Below are 17,221 nucleotides of genomic sequence, written 5' to 3'. Positions count from 1 at the left end.
TAAAGATGAAAATGAGAGTAAAGATAATTGTCTCACCCAAAGCTCAGGGCCTATCTATTTTCTAATATGTATCCACGTGGGATTCATCATGAAAAGCATTTGCTGACCTAGCAGGATGTTTTTTTATTCTTTTGCCAACAGGTAACCCGAAATATGAGAGCACAAATATAAAGATGAAAGCGTCAGTCCTATATTTTTTTTCCATTCGCCGATAGTCAATCATCCTGTCCACCTTGTCCATCTACGATATTTGATTCGTAAACTTAAATAGTTGTTTGTGCCCCTAGAATGTGTAAAAGAATTAAGCTTTAGGAAATCCATATTAACTGACTCAGAAGCATTGGCTGCTTATATTGTATCAACTAACCAACCACATCTCTTGTTTGGCTGCTCTCGCAGCCTGTCTACTACCCTTTGCAGGACAATTTTAAAGTGAGATGAGCGATGGCCTCATCGACTTGAAGATGTTAATCATATAACTTTGGAGAGTAAAGCGATGCTCTCATTAAAAATCGTTGGGAGGATACTGAGCGTAACAGCGTATCAAAAAATGCAAAAAGAATTGAAATATAGCAGCTGAGTCAGTTAGAGAGTTAGAAAACCTTTGAGCTGCTTTTTTATATACAGCTAAATGTGCTTTATTAATCTATGCATATTAGTTAATAATAAATTATGGTGATTCTAGGCTGCAGCCGAGGTTGAGGTTGAAAATAATGAATAATGGAATGATGGTAATGATAATGCTAGTGATAATTAAAATGCCAAAAGTTGATGTTAAAAGTTGAAGCTAGATGATAAAGTGGTACAAATGCAATCAAGTGTTTTTGGGCGCTTGTGACGAGGACGAAAGAACAAGATTTGGGTCATCGCTGCTTCCATTTTCAGTATCGCTAAATTGTGACGGCGGCTGTAAGGGTCCATCTGTCGAAAAGGAAGAGCGCAAAGGAGGCGGTAAGGCAAGTTCGTCCGTTACTGGGACTTCAAGTCCCCTAGCATTTTCAGAAGCAACATTAACGCATGCAGGTTCTGTGGCTCTCAATGGAGAAGGTGAGATTGGAGTAGTGCTAGGCACAGGAGAGTGGCCGACACTTAGTGGGCTATGTGGAAGAGACTGATTGTGATAATGGGAGCTATGGGAATGGTGATGATGGTGATGATGGTGATGATGGTGAAGAAGACCATGGAGTGCATGCAGAGGATTGGATGAAGATAGGCTTCTCTCTGGGCTGGTGCTTCGGCTGGGCGCACGGCTGGTGTCCCTACTAACATTGCGTGACGTAGCTCTACTGTTGGCGTCTTCTTCTGACTCTGCATACGTAGGCAAGTGAATTCGCTGGATCATCGACCTCAGATCATCTGCAGGATCCATTTCTCTCTCAGAATCGAACGATACTCTCGGCGTCGAAAATGAAGATAAATATGAAGGCAACTCGCTATCACTTCCTTCATTTTCCTCCTCCGGATCAAGTTGGTATTCATCTTCGAAAGCTAAAACCTTGACTTCAATTTCGTTCTCTACTCGAAAGCGCTTAGTCCCTTCCGTGCCCAAGATTGAAAATCGCAAAATATGTCCGATTTTCATCAACCCAATGTCTGCTGAGGGGTTGCATTGATTGAATTCGGATCCCATATGAGGCATATCAAAAAGCAAGACTTTGTTCCAGTTCCATGCCTCCGTCTCATGGTCAGAAGGCCGCTCCCATCCCTCACTCTTTTGAATCTTGACCAACCTCATATCCACTCTCTTGCGGCCCTCAGATCTATAAACAACTCGTTCCCAAAGCCCCACTTGCAACACTTGGACATGTGTCCGCATTGTTGGAGCGGTAATCGAGACTTGCAGAGGGACCTTGGTATTGTGAGGGACACGGACTTGAGGCATACTGATCCTGTACTTGACCTTGTCGTCAGGACTACTTACAGCACGACCACCTCGTTGGTATGACCGTAAAGGCAAGGGTGGGTTGCGTCGGAGAATGGTAACGGGAGTGGTGGCTGTAGTGGTGTGGAAGGTCAAGCCTGGCTTTGTCAATGTCGCTATGAGCTTATATTCCACTTTGCCATGAGTAGTGGTAATTGTCCCCGGTAGCGTATCCGGCAGCTCTAGAGAGAAAAAGTAGGCATGATGTCCTGACTGCAGGTGAATTGGTGATTTTTTTTGCTGCTGAGAGATCAACGTCCATGTATGCTCTATATACGGTTCAGTTGTCTGTCGAGTGGCTGGTGAGTATGCATTATCTATCGATTCGCACAGCTTTTTTAGTTAGTTCAAAAAAGACTATATAAAAACCTATGAGATGTGACAATTTTTTTTTTTTTTTTTTTTTTTTTTTTGGCATACCATCCACCCAGGTGACTGACGACCGCCCCGAAAACTCTAATTGAAGTGTCTTGACTTTGGTGTTTTTGTGTAGACTCAAGTAGACAACTCCCTCCATGACAGTTGGTTGACCAGGTTTGAGGACGACCTCGGTTTGATTTAGTTCAATCCTAAGCGTCTTTGAAGAGCTGAATAAGTGATCGGCACTTTGGGAGCCACTACTACTTCCATGTGAAAAGAGAGAGAAGGGAGAGTGCAAGTGATTCCGATGTGTTTCGCTATGGTACGAATATGATGTCGAAGCTACTGAGGATAAGGGTCCGCTAGATGATAGACTATTGTCTGAATGCGTTGTGGTTGAAGAGAGAACACTAGGTGAAGACGGTGCAGTGCCCGAGTGAGTGGGTGGAAGTACAACAACAGCAGGTGATACAGGCGGTGTTGATGGTCGACTAATGTTCTGAGGAGAATGTCTATATAATAGGTATGGATGCTGGTGTTGATGAGCTTGTCGTTGATTAGATTGATGGTCATCCTGATGATGTTCGTCCTCCTCAAGAGTAATGTCAGCATTGTGTGCGATCATGTCCGTATGATCATCCGAAGGTGCAGGTGTCAATCCACAGGCATTCATCGCAGGAGGCAGTTGGTCAAAGGACGACGCATTCGAGAGTGATTGATATAATTGCCTCTCCGGAGAAGATGTGGGTGTTCCCTGTGGTGGGATCTGCCTGTGATAGAGTAAATTGCCGCTTGGAGTCGACATTATGAGTGCTATTGATGGTGGGTTAGCTTGCCGGACAACGTAATAAAATTGCTTGTATTGCTTTTATACTTTGCTGAAGGTGCGATGACGGATGATATATATTTTACAAGTGCAATAGTGCGATAGCAAATATCACTTCAGATCAAGGAAAGAACTAAGAGACGAAGCAAACCTTTGATGTTAATTCGTTGTTTGTATAAACTCTTTTTTTAAAAATACAAATTCAACACGTCTCATGTCTTCTGAAACAACTTTGCCATTAACGAACCCTACAACCGATCAGGCCATGTGTTCTCTCACCTTTGTTGCATCTGACCGTTGCAACATTGTCTACAGACTACAGCCATATCGACATGGACACAGTATTGGCCTCTCCAAATTATCTAATATGTAGATCTCGTCTTTACACCTTGCTTATTCAGCAACTGACATGAAAAACCCAACAGAAAACGATGTCACTGCTTGCCGGCTAAAGTCGGCAACATAGGGCGAGTATTTCGTTCGTCATTGAAGATATTGTGAAGGAAAGAAAGAACAAAACAAACAGTCAAAAGCCCCCCCCCCCCCCCCCCAAATAATGCTCTGTTCAGTGATGCCACAAGCTCCATCTTTGTTGTTACTATTCGGGAACAACAGGAATGATGATCTATACAATAGAAAGAAGGGGAAGTTACTATTCCGAAAATATTTGGCGAAGTAGAATTCGGTATATTGTTCACGTGACATATCATGTGGCAACTCCCAACCTTCCCAACCTTTTCTGTCCCAGCGATTTATTTTAGTTCCTTGAATACATTTCTCTCAAACACACGTAACACACAAAGTCATACAATCATGTCTCTGGCAGCAAAAGTCGTCAAGGCAGCCGCACCAAAAATCCTTCGTCCTCGCAAAGCTGTTCTTACTCTCGTATGTTTTTTTTTTTATTATCTCCTTTTTGAACAATAATGCCTTACTCTTTGGCACTGATTTGAGCCAATCGTTCTACAAACGATGTGATTGTAGACCCTTTTTTTCAATGAAATGATTTATAGACTAACACATCTCATGTCGTTGCATTTCCTTTTATTCTTATACATAATATATTTTTTCTCTTTCTTTTTTAATTGTCATGTTGACTTCTGTATAAAAATACGATTTGTCACTCACCACTTTATTTTATTTTTAATATTGGACTGCGCTGCACGGAATCGACTTCGGACAATTCGGCTTTACAAATTTGTTAACCCTCAACCGAAACTGTAATAATTTAAAAATACATCTGGGCAACCTATTGACCTACACCGATTCACTATATATCGACCTCTGTCATGGATCTCAAAATTTTGGTACAAATATTTTGTTTGATAGACACCTGCGGCAGTTTCTCGCCTGCGTGCATTAACAGACGGACCAGAACCAAAGGTAGTCCGCGTTGGGATCCGTACCAAAGGATGCTCAGGACAGCAATATGATCTTCAGTATACAACCAAGAAAGAGAAGTTTGATGAGGAGATTAAGCAGGATGGTAATTACTTTTTTATTTATTTATTTTTTATTTTTAGTTGATTTAATATAAAGCCCCATTTTATTGACTTTTTGTCTTTCCTTTTCTCCATAGGCGTGACAGTTCTTGTTGACAACAAGGCGTTACTATCCGTGCTTGGATCTGAGATGGATTATGTGGAAGACAAGCTTTCGGCCCAGTTTGTATTCAATAACCCCAACGTCAAGGAGTCATGTGGATGTGGCATGAGTTTCATGACGTAGAGAGACTTTTGGCAGCACGAACATAATGCGATCATTGTCAACATTCAGCTTTTTATAAAAAAATCCCATTTGCCATAACAGGAATCATTCATATTCAACGCTCACAAGCACCAATATCACGGGCCATTCTCTCCATCTAACCATTATCTCAATCACCATCTACCTTACATAGAGGACTAGATAGTTGGTCGCATTTTTTTTAACCATGTACAATAGATACAACAACGTATATTTTATGTATTTTTTTTTCTTATCCCTGACCGATTTGCTGGTACAAATGTTAAACACAGTCACCTATCCTTTTGAATAAGTCCTTTGATTTAGATCTGTTACTCATTTTCCAACTTGGATTACATTAGTTATTCATCAATTGATCATTTCATTTAAAGAAGCTCAAAGACGTAGAACAAATATGCTAAGAGTCACACGAGTTATCCCGCAAGGAAGAAGTACAATGGCTATCGAAATTACGCCAGTATCTATTTCAACAGGGTGGAGGACATGGTTCACTCAATCCCGACGCATCCTTTCAACTTCAAGCAGACTAATGGCTTCAGCACCAGCACCAGCACCAGCACCAGCAGTACCAGGCTCGGCTCCAGTCCCGGCACTGGTTTTAAAGCCTTATATCAATTTCAAGGTGCTTACTAATCCAGAGACAGCCGCTGCTATGGCGGCCAATATTAAACATCGCAACCTTCCAGAAACTATCTCTGTAGCAGCAGTATCAGATCTATATAAGACAGTAATCGAGCGGACGCAGCAATTGGATAAAGCGCGTTCAGAGAGGAACCGGGTCGCTGCAGAGATAAAGTCTCTTTTTGGTGGTGGATCGCCCAAGAATAAAAAGAATAAGACGCAACAAGGACCGTTGTCCTCGACATCTTCATCATCATCATCAGTAGCGGCAGCAGCGGCAGCAATAAATAAAGAAAATACGGATGTCACAACCGAGCTATCAAAAGAATCAAAAGAGGCAAAGAGACAAAAACTTGTAGAAAGAGGAAGAGTCCTCAAAGAAGAGATCCATACTCAGGAGGCAGAACTAGCAGTTCTGGAGACCCAATTATATGACCAAGCGGTCTTGATCCCCAATAATACACATCCTACTACACCTATCGGGCCCGAATCTGCAGCACAGCTCATCCGAATCCATGGTGTCCCTCGATTGAACAAGGATATAAAGGCGTTTGCTCACCCGAGTGCCACCATGCTTCATGAAATAGGAGGAGAGGGAGGAAGAGCGCTGTTGGGGAACGTCTCGGAGTATCCTCTCCTGGACCATGTCACCTTATCAAAGCAACTAGATTTGGTTGATTTCGAGTCTGCAGCCGCTGTAACAGGATCTCGTTGGTATTATCTGAAGAATGAAGCCGCGTTGTTGGAATTGGCATTGGTCCAGTTTGCTACCCAACGTGCTGTCAAGGCTGGCTTTATGCCGGTGATCACACCTGATGTCGTTCGACCGGAAGTTGTCCAGGCCTGTGGATTCCAACCTCGTGATGAGGCCTCACAAACATATTGGGTCTCTACAACCCCACCTGGATCTAGCAAAGCAAATGCTAGCACATTGTCTCAGTCGGATGCTGATCAGCAACGGCAACAGCACCATTATCATCAGCACTCAGCGTTATGCCTTGTAGCAACAGCAGAGATTTCTTTGGCTGGTATGAACTTGGACAAAACGTTAGAAGAGAGTCAATTGCCCATCAAGATGGCTGGTTTTGGCCGGGCCTTTAGAGCCGAGGCAGGGTCCAGAGGAGCTGAAGTCAAAGGTCTTTATCGTGTCCATCAATTCAGTAAAGTAGAGCTGTTTGTCCTCTCCAAGGCTGATCCAGGCGTGAGCGATAATATCCTCGAAGAGATTCGAAAGTTTCAAGAAGATTTATTTGAAGAATTGGGGCTCTGTTATAGAGTATTAGATATGCCGACTGAGGAATTGGGTGCAAGCGCGTATAAGAAGTATGACATCGAGGCCTGGATGCCTGGCAGGAACAGCTGGGGCGAGATTTCATCTACCTCCAACTGTACTGACTATCAGTCGCGACGACTCAACATTCGTTATAGAACTAACAAGATCATTAACAAACCTCTTTTGACATCAACTGACAAGCCATCATCATCCAATAATGATAGTCCATCTTCCAACTCGGTCATCACCACAGAGTTTGCTCACACTCTCAACGGAACTGCCATGGCCATCCCTAGGATTATCGTTGCCCTTCTAGAAACATATCAGCGGGAGGATGGATCTGTTCGCCTGCCAGAGTGCCTATGGCCTTTCATGGCTGGTGTTAAGGAGATCCGGCCCAAAGGCGTTTAAGTCTTTATGCATCATTTAAAAATGTAATAAACTTTCTGCATCTTATTATCTGCTAGTTCGTTTTTATTTATTTGTTATTGTATTTACAGTGCTTCCTTGTCTTTAAATCCATTAAGCTCAATCTCTTGATTGTTCTCGTGCCAACCGCCGGCTAGACTTAACGACCGCGCAGAGCCGCGATGATGCAGTAAATGCTTCTCCGTACCATTACCCCTGCTACCAGCATTTATAGCATCACTGACATCGTTGTTATGATCATGTTCCTCATTTCCAGCCATGCCACTCTGCAACTTGATAGGTTCCGGTTGTTGAATCGTCTCTCTCAGTCTCTCTTTACCAAGGATCATTGCTTGTTCATAAACTCGTAAGCCCACAGTCTGAACAGTGCCTAGCATATTAAGATACCAAAGTGCAGCAAAGGGTACGCCCAACGTCATGGTGATAGATAGATATAGTGGATTGGTGACGATGGTCATGAACTCATTCCAGCCCAGGATTACTAATGCGACACCAACCCAATATGGGACCTTGGCCTGTGTCGCCACTACCGATCGCTTCGCTTCGACAAAAGTTGCATCTGCCTTGCGTCTCAATTGGTTGGCTAGCTCCTGCTGCCGCGACTCTGAAATCACAATGAGTGATTGATCAAAGTCAAAGTCGTCCGTAGACTCGAGCGTGAGCTTTGTGCCTGTAGCTGGGTCTGTGTTATCGATATGTGCATAGAGAGGAATTAATGCAATGGCTTCATCGCGAGCGTTACGGAAAGGAGTGTCGATATCGTCCGTTGGCTTCCAAACCCTTGGAAGCCCTCTTTCATCTCTCTGGAACCTCTCTTCAAATCGATTTATGAGCTTGTAGATCATCAGTCCATCAACAGACTCGTTGTGGACTTTTTTTGTAGTTAAGATCCACCCTTGTCTCTTAAGCTTTGTAACCAATTGCTCAAGCTCCTCATCCTTTAAATCAAATGATTTGGCCTTCTTCTGTAACAGTTTTTCAGTATTGTCAACTGCTCGCATGTAGATTGTCACTACACGACCCCACATACCAGGCCCTGGTTGATCCAATACCAGTTTGATAGGCTCATCCAACTCCTTCTTCAGATGCTTCTCCAACGTTGCCTGCATTTTGGTAATCTCCTTCTCCTTCTGAGTAGCCGAAAGTTCTTTCAAATCATTCTCCAGCTGATAGATCTCCTCTTCGTATTCCCAATCTGTATCATCCAATTTGATAGCCTTTGCGCCTGTGAGAAAGAAACCAACAGCATCCTTATGAGCGGCTGCCGCCGTGCCTGCAAACTCTGTGCCTTCTACTTTGAGAGCTTCTTGAAGCTGACCAGAAAAAAGTAGGACAGCTTTTTTGTGCAGATTCTTAAGCTGTCCCACGAAGAAGGATTCGAGCATCGAGTTGGCTTTTGTTAAAACTTCGCTGCGCTTGCGTTTGTACACATCGGAATGATAGCGTGATGCATCCTTGTCGAACGATTCTAGTGGGTAACATACACAAACAAAAGGCAATAGGCGTTAATGTATGTGAGGACCCTAATCAAATATCCTTAACCTTACAACCTATATATGGGCCTTACTGATAGTGGTATCGCGAATTTCCTTCATTCTTGGCCCTAAGTTTTCCACTAAATGGCCGGATTCAATAGGCCGTTTAAAATCCTTTATCGCCTCCACAAACGCTGAGAACGCAACATTTGCAATCTCATCACATCGGAACTGCGCTAGTAACTCCTGCTGGGTAGGCAGATCAAGATCTTTGTTCGTCATAATCTTTTCCCAAATGCCCTTAGCATAAATATGAAGACCATCTGCTGGAACACGTCGCTGATATTGAGGTTGGAAGACGTAGTTTGGATCGGATGAATCGGAGAATCTAACGCATGGCGTAGGAGGATGTAATATAAGCTCGTTTGCATATCTTGGTTAAAAGGCACATTGTGGGGGTAAGAAGGAAAAAAAAAAAAAAAAAAAAAAAAAAAGACGTATACCTTGAGCGTAACTGGCTAACCTCGGTTTCAAACATGTCAGGTTGGAGCAGCTTGTGAGGCAAAGTTGTGAACGTAAAGTCAAAGTACTCTGTAATTTTGCAGTCCTCCAGTCCTTCAGGCTAACACATTTGATATCAAATCTCGGGTATTACTAGTCTGTTGTGAAAAAAAAAAAAAAAAAAAAAAAAAAACTATATCAGAAAAGAACGAGGCTAAATTAATTAAAAAATACCTTAGATAGGCCGCCCCAAATCCTCTCCAGGTCGGATCGCAACGTGTTTGACAAGTTCGCGAGAGGCGTAGACCCGACATGGTCACGGATCACGAAAAAAAGTAGCGTTTTTTCTTTTCTATAATGTGCAGAGCAAAATGTTTGTCAGCTTTAGAATACACCACGTGTCAAAAAAGAATGTCTTAGTTATTCCTACCCTCGGTTACCACCAAAGAGTTGAAGATTAACCTCGAATACAGTCTTGAGCAAACCCATATTTGCGCCATTGTAGAGTCCAACTTGATGCTCCCACATATTGACAATCAAAACTTCTGATGTAGCCAGAGAGAATAGGGCACTTTTACGCTCAAAATCCTAAATTCGACATATTGGTTGTGTTGGTGAAATTGTTGTCATACCAAGGTATGACACAATTCTTTTTTAATTCAATAGATGCCATGACTTTTTTTTTCTTAGAACATGAAATATACTTCTTTACCTGATCCTCGCCACGCTCACGGCCATCGGTTCCTTCCACATCCATGATCAGGACCTTCATATCCTTGCCTTTGCTAATCCAGATACCCTTGGTTGTTTGCTGTCTGGATGATTCTGACATTTCGTCAAAGTTGGTTCCAAAGAGTCGATTGAGTAGAGTGCCTATGTGTATATGTTGGTGTAATACCACTTAAACTTTCTTTTCTCATAAAACCGTTTATGCTTCGTTGATTTGCTTGTATGGCTGGCATTAATACATTGATACTTTACTCTTGCCAGTGCTCTGGCTTCCAAAGATCGCTGCAAGGTTGTAGTTAAAGCCTGTATCCTTGAGACCCCATTTTTCATTGATAAAAGTCAGCAGGTCGTCGCTTCGATATTCAGAATCAAATGATGGAGAAGGAGAAGCGAGTTAATACCAGGCAGAGTCCACCATCCTCTGTCCGTACAAAGATTTTTTTCCTTGATACCCATGATCTTTTACCTAAACTCCTTTTGTTCGTTGATGAGATGAAGGCGTGGTAAGAGTTCCTTTTCGGGAGATGTGGGCGTCCCCATGGTGACGGTTGCATTGATAAAGTCTGTACTAGCTCTTTGCTTCGAGAGATAATCGACATCTGGTACCATAGCCATATTTTAAATTTGACTTTTACCACTTCAATCTTACAAGGTCAAGCGTTATTGTATATTATTGCTAATAAGAAGTGTTAAGAGACGCAATGTCAGTGAATGAATGAGTGAATGAATGAATGTGAACTAAAATTGGCGATATGAACAAATGAAAAGAAAGACAGAAACAGAAACAAGCCTGCTTGAAAGCAAAATATACATAATAAAAAAAGCACACATCATGTTGACAGACAAGCAGGTAATTGACTACAGTAGACCTCCGTGCGTTCAATCATTAAAGTATAGCCCGTTCCATTTGGTCGCGATCCCTTATATTTTTTGAATACTCTTAAATGTATTGGCAGCCAATTGACTCGCTTGATTTTGTATCCACTAATCTGTCGAACCAGCTTAAAGGAATCTTTGCGCAAAGCCTTTGTAGTCATAGGCGGGTCCGTCTCACCTAGAAACTACCGAGTATAAAAGCCAAAGAAACTTCTTTCTTAATAAAGTCTTCAGTTTCCCCACATGTCTTATTCTTCACCTGCAGTTCATCTTGCCATTTATCTTTTTCCCTTTTCACAACAAGCATTTGTCTTCCGGTAACTCAGTTTGTGAGCTCACCTATAAAGCTCCCATCTTTTCTTTTGACATTCTATGGTGCTGTTTGTAGTCAAGGTTATTTGACTCTACTTTCTCTTGTCAATCTTGTTGACACTCTTTGTCCTGCCTTTTCCTGATTGTGTCTATCTTTCTGTCCCTTAAGCAAAGATGTTTTTTACAACAATGCCACCAAACCAATTTATTATGATTAAGATATGTGGGGTCTATATGTTGTCTAAATAGTCCTCCCCATAAAAAAACACCAGCTAGACCAAGCATAGAAATAAAGAGATTACTGGGCCATCCAATCCAGCTGGTCTCCCACAACTCCTAGATGAAGTTCTTGATAGCAGGGACTTTATTTACGGCCTTGCTGCGTTGTATCACGGAGTGATGAGTCCATTATCTAGGTATAGCAGGGAAGTGAAGAAAAAAGGCGAAGGGAACGTAGCCAAGCCGTCCCAGCTCAAAGCATACGAATACTTCTATGCAAAGACAGGGCTTGGTCCTTTAAACCAGATCTATCCCGATTTGGTGATCGGCAAGTCGTCTCGGATGGTCATGGTCCCTGTTCAAGCAGCGCTAAGGTCTCACTATCGGAATGCGCAGGTAAATATGATATTATAATATTTTGAGGTTATCTTATAATATGTTTATAGAAATGTTCCTAATCATTTCTTCAATATAATGTCTAGTTTGACATAGATATTCCAGGCGATGGAAGAAATTCCATCCAATTCTTTTTTGAGCAAAATGCAACTGCCAAAAAATATCTGTATTTCCCTACGTCTGCTTTCTTGCCTCGGTCTCTCTGCTTAACGGAAGTCTGTCTCCTGGATATATTATGGTCTAATCCAACAGTTCGAGAGGAAATAGTCCAATTGTTGGAACTAAACATGAGTACCAAGGGGGCTGCAGAGGACAAGATCCTTAACTACAAGGGGATATTGTTGCAGGAGCTGTTTTCCTTGAAAGGATACAAGGACGTTGGACTGCAATCTGATGATGGCCCTAGAAGGAAACTACGGACATCGTTCTTTACAAACGGCCTTGCCCTAACACTTCTTGCCTTTGACACATCGAAGCAAAAAAGAGGTAGAGATCCCGTCTCCTCGAGAATGTAGAAGTTAAATATGACACCCAGGCAGCATGCCCTCCCTCCGAAAGTACCATTATCATTGGGATCGATCCAGGCGAAAGGTACTCGATGACAATTGCAAAGTTGGATCCAAGGGAACCTAACGAACGTGAGATCCTCCGGATTTCTAGAGCGTACCTTTACAAACCATCCAAGAAGTTTCAGGGCGAGCTAGAGAGGCGAAAGCTTAGAAGAGGAATTACAGAGATTGAAAGCAATATTCCGTCATTCTCAAGGCCTACTTTAACACAGTATTTCGCTTATATCAGCTTGTCGCTAAATCAAGCTCCATCAAGTACTGGAGGTAGTTTCTCTGGTAGTGGGGTTGGGACCAGTAGTAGCAGTGGAGCAGGGACCGGTAGTAGCAGTGGAGTTGAGGCCAGTAGTAGCAGTGGATCTGGGACCAGTGACGACAATAGGGAGACTATATATAGGGCGCTTGTCGATTTCTATAATGACGGGTGGTTTGTTCGGAATAGCTGGGATATTAGAAAAGCACAGAACGGATGGGTTGATTATGTGATCAAGGCAATTCTGAAGCTTGCGGGCGGAAGCAATGGAAGAAGAAGAGATGCCAATACGAATGCGGTGATCTGTATTGGACTAGGATCATTCAAGACAAACCGAGGACAAGTATCGAAGCATGGGATATTGATGAAGAAGCTTGTTGAAAAGGTAAAAAAATCCCTTGATCAATGACATTTAATTTTTGAGTCTTTTTTTAACGAGTGTTAAATCTGGCTCGAACAGGCAAAATCTCTAGACTACCCCATTGTAGGTTGTCATGAATACTACATATCTGCCAAGTGTCCACGGCCTCACTGTGACAGTATATTGGAGAATGTTCCTTTTCGATCCAAGTACTGTCGAAATTGTAAAGCATACTTTGATCGAGATGCTGTTGGTGCTGAGAACATCGCAAGGGTCTGTGAGTCGCAGATAAGAGAGCAAAAACGACCTGCAAAATATATGCCGCCGGACGGAGGAACTCAAGGCCAAGCTTCTAGCGGTAGTGGCGGCGGTGGAGGTAGTGGTGGCAGTGGTGGTGGTAGTAGCAGATCCACAAAAAGGAAATTTTCAGATGAAGGAGGAGGAGGAGTAGAGGGATCAAGACCACCGAAAGGACCTTTGCTGGGTCCAGGAGGGCTTGATAGTACTTTTTTTTCTTGGTTAATTTATTTATTTATTTATTTCTGTGTTCTAATACATTTCTTCTTTTTACGGACTATAATCATGCATGGTTTTGAAATACATTCCAATGGAACCAAGCAAAGAATATGTTTTTTATTATTATTTTTCTTTTGATGGTACACAACGAACAAACAGTGGCAATTTCAATCAGAAATGTGCTGCCATCATTTTCTAGGTGGAAGAATTTGGAGAGAGAATGATAAATACAATAGGAAGGAAAATGTTTTTGTTCAAGTTTCTGCCTTTTTTTTACAAGGCACCCTTGTAGCCACACTCGCTCAATGCACTCTTGAGGGCATTCAACGTGGTATCTAAGTGGCCACGCTCGGGCTCAGTCACGGAGATACCCATGTGGCCGATACGGAAGTACTTGGGAGCAATATCAACATGGAGACCACCGGCAGCAACAATACCATGAGCAGCCATTCTGGGTAAGAGATCAGTAGCAGAGATGCCCTCAGGATAGTAGACAGCGGACATACCATTAGCAGCGTGGTCCAAGCTGGTGGGAACAAGCTTCAAGCCCAAGTCATGGATAAACTTCTTGGCCTTAGCGGAGGCCTCTTTGTGAAGTATGAAGCGATTCTCAAGGCCCTGTGCAACGATCTGTTTCAACGAGACATGGAGAGCGAAGACACTCTGAACAGCAGGAGTGGCAAAGTAAGAGGGCTTGCGAGCCTCATATGCATTCATGATGGGCAACCAGCGGGTCCAGTTGGCGTAGTAGTTAGGAACAGGGGTCTTGCGAGCCTTGAAGACACCAATGGCACGCTCGGAGACACCCATGACACAGAGACCAGGAGGAGCGCCGAGGGCCTTTTGGGAGGCAGTAACGACGACATCAATACCCCAGGTATCCATACGGATTTCCTCTGAACCGACAGAGCAGACACCATCAACGACAACAAGGGTTTCGGGAGACTCCTTACGGACAACCTCTGCAATGCCCTTGATGTCAGAAAGAACACCGGTGGAAGTATCAACGTGGGTAATGGTAACAGCCTTGTATTTCTTGCCCTTCAGCGCAGCGGCAACAGCAGCCAACTGAGGAGCCTCGCCAACGGGAACGCGGATGTGAGTGACCTTGGCACCATAAGTTTCCAAGCTAAAATAGATATATTCAAAATCAACGACTCATGAGCCATTTATACGTTTCATAACACCAGGGGAACGTGGGAATTTCCATTGCTGTACACTCTTTCTATCCTTTTGGCTGTCTTTTGGCATTCAACACCCATATCATCAATTAGGTCCTGATCTCCTTTCCCTCTTTCTGCCTGACCACAATATAATATGTATTCTGCTGAGACAATGGGCTATTTGACGTAGTGTTTGACTGATCTAAAAAATTTCCCCGCAGAATAGAAGTATCCAGGAAAAAGTTATCGTCCCGACTTTTTTAAGTGGCGATAGCTTTGGCGGAATCGTAGAATTGTGGTGACCGTTTGCCATGTGTTGTCTATAACAGTGATCCGGATCCGAATGACCGCACCTATCTCTATTCCTCTCCTTAAATTGACCAGGCATGCATGTAGCTGGGCGAGATAGAACAAACAGAAGATGAATAGACTTACCACTCTCCAAAACGATCACCAAAGTAGCCAGAATTACAGACAAGGACTTCCTCACCAGCTTCGATCAAGTTGCTGGCGGTCATATCCCAACCTAAAGTACCGGATCCAGCAATGATGAAGGGCTGTCCCGAGGTGAAGAGAACCTGGCGCAAGAGCTCAATGGACTCACCAAAAACAGGAATAAAGTTAGCGGCGACATGAGAGGTCGCAGGAGTGGCCATAGCCTGGAGGACGTCCTCATGGAACTCAATGGGTCCTATTATCAATTAAAAAACAAGGATCATTGTCAGTAATTATGTACACAAACAAACCGTTTTTTTTTTTTTTTTGTAATGCATAGCTGTGCCATTACATCAACACATGAGTGCATGTGTTTTAACATGCCATGGAGTATGAATGGGAATGAAAATAATAACAGCAATAATAAAACACTCAATAACAAAGGACATACCAGGAATCATGCAAAGTTTATGAGAGGACATTGTGGAGTAAAGGTTAGAAGTGAAACGAACGAGGATAGGGAGAGTGGTTCTGTGAGTGAAAAGAGAAGAAGGAAGCAAAGAGGAGCGAGTTGAAATAGACGACAGCCGACTGCGTGTCTGCCGGACAAACAATGGACGGAGCAAATTCATTTTGCAGTTGAAGTGGCTGAAAAAAAAAGAGAGGAGGAGAAAGAGTAAGAGGAAGGGTCCCGGATGGATGGGGTTGTCAAACAGAATAGATGTGTCCTTCTCTTGCTTCTCTTCCTTCTCCTCTCTCTTCTTTTCTTTTCTTTCTTACTTCTTTCCCTTGTTCCTCCGGGATAGACATGGGCAGGGGTCAAGTTATAAAAAAACAGTTGTCCGTGGATCAGTCCCCGTGGACTTGTGTGGATGCACCCTGTCAAAAATAAAAACCTTAAATGGGTTATTAGTCAAAGTCTGATTAGTCCCTAACTATTCCGACTTTTTTTTTTTTTGAACGTACTTCTTATTATACAAACAGCCGCAGCTTTTTCGTTGCAGATCTGTTGCGTGAGCACGGCCGTTTTCACCCATTTTTGTTCTAAATTTTTTTTACACAACCCACACTTTTTACTCTCCACAGGTGTTTACATCCCACAAATCTAATGAATATGATTAGGTTTGTTCTTTTATTTTTGTTCCGCGTTTTTTATTTGTTTTATGGAATTCAACATCCTCGTCATGAAAAATTAATATGCACAGCAGGCTTTCATGTTTTGAGACCGAAGCGGCTAGCATGCGTTTCCATACCATAAATACAATCTATTTTATTTACACAAAAGTTGATGAGTGTGATTCCCAAAGGGGAATGACGGATCGATCCTTACTTTTCCTGTTATTTCCCTACAAATTCTACAATAGCGGCGATGGTTTAGCAAAATTGGGAAATGATCTTCCTGTCAATTGCCATCAAGCTAAGCTGGAGCCCGATCGAACCTCCAGAATGAATAAATGATCAAAAGCGGGGAATATCAATTTGTGGATTTAATAGTGAGTTAATGGGATGCACGTGACCAAATAGCGCCCCCGCCTTTTTTTTTTGATAGGAAGGAAACCACCATTTTCAACAGTGCTAGAACCCAGAGTCTTCTGCAGCATTATAACGAGATGTGTGCAATCGAGTGGGATATTTTTTGACCTAATATCCTTTTCTTTCCTCCCTTAAGCCCTCATCTCATCCAGCTGGTGCAATAAATCTGGATCTAGATGTCCTTGAGGGTTGTGTTGCTCAGCAGCCACCGCCATTAAAACAGCAGCATGTTACAGCGAGAAAAAAATATAGAAAAATGACGTTTCGTTTTTCTCTTCGGCGTGATACCTATGACAACAAGGATGGACTGTGACGCTTGAATAAGTAGAAATGATCGTTCAGGTTGCTCGCGACTGCAGTCCCGATGACGTAGTCAGTCCTCACCATCAACAGTGACGCTCTCGTCTATGCCAACATCGAAAAAACCGGGAGACAGGTAAGATATCGTAAGGTTATGGAATATGTTCAGGACAATATCTGTACGATACTCAAGCTGCCCAGTGACAACCATCTGACCACACTGGCAGTGATCTCCGGCAATGATTATGAACCTAGTATTTGCGGCTCGGGAATCGTTACCAATTTAAAGTTGATGAGAGAGATTGTTGGACGTGATGTGAGGACTATTGTTGAAGAATATTGCAGAAGCACCGGAGTCATCCAGAAGAATATATGAGAGATAACCTTGCAACCCTATTTAGGATATTCGT

The 17,221-nt window shown here is 42.8% G+C and overlaps 6 protein-coding genes across 6 annotated transcripts; 3 read left to right on the top strand and 3 right to left on the bottom strand.

Annotated features, from left to right (window-relative positions):
* Positions 1-619: 619 nt before the first annotated feature.
* Positions 620-3,252, bottom strand: BCR41DRAFT_426558 (or S-antigen, N-terminal domain-domain-containing protein). Its single transcript, XM_022030745.1, has 2 exons — positions 2,342-3,252; positions 620-2,238 (listed from the first exon to the last, which is right to left on the bottom strand). The coding sequence occupies exons 1-2, from the start codon at positions 3,084-3,086 to the stop codon at positions 815-817; spliced, it is 2,169 nt and encodes a 722-aa protein (XP_021875768.1). The 5' UTR covers positions 3,087-3,252; the 3' UTR covers positions 620-814.
* A 668-nt stretch (positions 3,253-3,920) lies between these two features.
* BCR41DRAFT_314385 (hypothetical protein) lies at positions 3,921-4,835 on the top strand (the record flags this gene model as incomplete). The annotated part of the gene is made up of 3 exons (XM_022021172.1): positions 3,921-3,995; positions 4,437-4,593; positions 4,687-4,835. The coding sequence occupies 3 exons, from the start codon at positions 3,921-3,923 to the stop codon at positions 4,833-4,835; spliced, it is 381 nt and encodes a 126-aa protein (XP_021875767.1).
* Positions 4,836-5,382: 547 nt separating this feature from the next.
* BCR41DRAFT_379308 (hypothetical protein) lies at positions 5,383-7,158 on the top strand (the record flags this gene model as incomplete). The annotated part of the gene is made up of 3 exons (XM_022027204.1): positions 5,383-5,662; positions 5,801-5,994; positions 6,103-7,158. The coding sequence occupies 3 exons, from the start codon at positions 5,383-5,385 to the stop codon at positions 7,156-7,158; spliced, it is 1,530 nt and encodes a 509-aa protein (XP_021875766.1).
* A 49-nt stretch (positions 7,159-7,207) lies between these two features.
* BCR41DRAFT_364235 (RHD3/Sey1) lies at positions 7,208-10,716 on the bottom strand. Its single transcript, XM_022026012.1, has 8 exons — positions 10,348-10,716; positions 10,134-10,234; positions 9,865-10,025; positions 9,583-9,740; positions 9,387-9,504; positions 9,155-9,273; positions 8,744-9,039; positions 7,208-8,644 (listed from the first exon to the last, which is right to left on the bottom strand). Exons 1-8 carry the CDS (start codon positions 10,494-10,496, stop codon positions 7,242-7,244), a joined length of 2,505 nt encoding a protein of 834 aa, XP_021875765.1. The 5' UTR covers positions 10,497-10,716; the 3' UTR covers positions 7,208-7,241.
* BCR41DRAFT_426554 (hypothetical protein) lies at positions 10,714-13,604 on the top strand (the record flags this gene model as incomplete). Its single annotated transcript, XM_022030744.1, has 6 exons — positions 10,714-10,731; positions 11,346-11,684; positions 11,771-12,170; positions 12,269-12,888; positions 13,021-13,366; positions 13,540-13,604. 6 exons carry the CDS (start codon positions 10,714-10,716, stop codon positions 13,602-13,604), a joined length of 1,788 nt encoding a protein of 595 aa, XP_021875764.1.
* Positions 13,409-15,698, bottom strand: BCR41DRAFT_364226 (pyridoxal phosphate-dependent transferase). The gene is made up of 3 exons (XM_022026011.1): positions 15,430-15,698; positions 14,979-15,234; positions 13,409-14,509 (listed from the first exon to the last, which is right to left on the bottom strand). Exons 1-3 carry the CDS (start codon positions 15,608-15,610, stop codon positions 13,654-13,656), a joined length of 1,293 nt encoding a protein of 430 aa, XP_021875763.1. The 5' UTR covers positions 15,611-15,698; the 3' UTR covers positions 13,409-13,653.
* Between the last annotated feature and the right edge of the window lie 1,523 nt (positions 15,699-17,221).

This window comes from Lobosporangium transversale (genome assembly GCF_002105155.1).
Source record: "Lobosporangium transversale strain NRRL 3116 chromosome Unknown BCR41scaffold_70, whole genome shotgun sequence".
NCBI classification, from domain to species: domain Eukaryota; kingdom Fungi; phylum Mortierellomycota; class Mortierellomycetes; order Mortierellales; family Mortierellaceae; genus Lobosporangium; species Lobosporangium transversale.
This window is presented reverse-complemented; position numbering and strand designations above follow the sequence as displayed.

Bases quoted from the DNA above. Each gene is read 5' to 3' on its own strand.
- BCR41DRAFT_364235 (XM_022026012.1), bottom strand. From the start codon at position 10,496: ATGGCTATGGTACCAGATGTCGATTATCTCTCGAAGCAAAGAGCTAGT. The intron at 10,026-10,133 runs GTAAAGTATCAA...ATATACACATAG, and splicing joins AAGCCAGAGCACTGGCAAGA to GCACTCTACTCAATCGACTC. The intron at 9,274-9,386 runs GTATTTTTTAAT...CAAATGTGTTAG, and splicing joins TTTGGGGCGGCCTATCTAAG to CCTGAAGGACTGGAGGACTG.
- BCR41DRAFT_426558 (XM_022030745.1), bottom strand. From the start codon at position 3,086: ATGTCGACTCCAAGCGGCAATTTACTCTATCACAGGCAGATCCCACCA. The intron at 2,239-2,341 runs GTATGCCAAAAA...GCGAATCGATAG, and splicing joins GTCAGTCACCTGGGTGGATG to ATAATGCATACTCACCAGCC.
- BCR41DRAFT_364226 (XM_022026011.1), bottom strand. From the start codon at position 15,610: ATGAATTTGCTCCGTCCATTGTTTGTCCGGCAGACACGCAGTCGGCTG. The intron at 15,235-15,429 runs GTATGTCCTTTG...AATTGATAATAG, and splicing joins TAAACTTTGCATGATTCCTG to GACCCATTGAGTTCCATGAG. The intron at 14,510-14,978 runs GTAAGTCTATTC...TATCTATTTTAG, and splicing joins GGTGATCGTTTTGGAGAGTG to CTTGGAAACTTATGGTGCCA.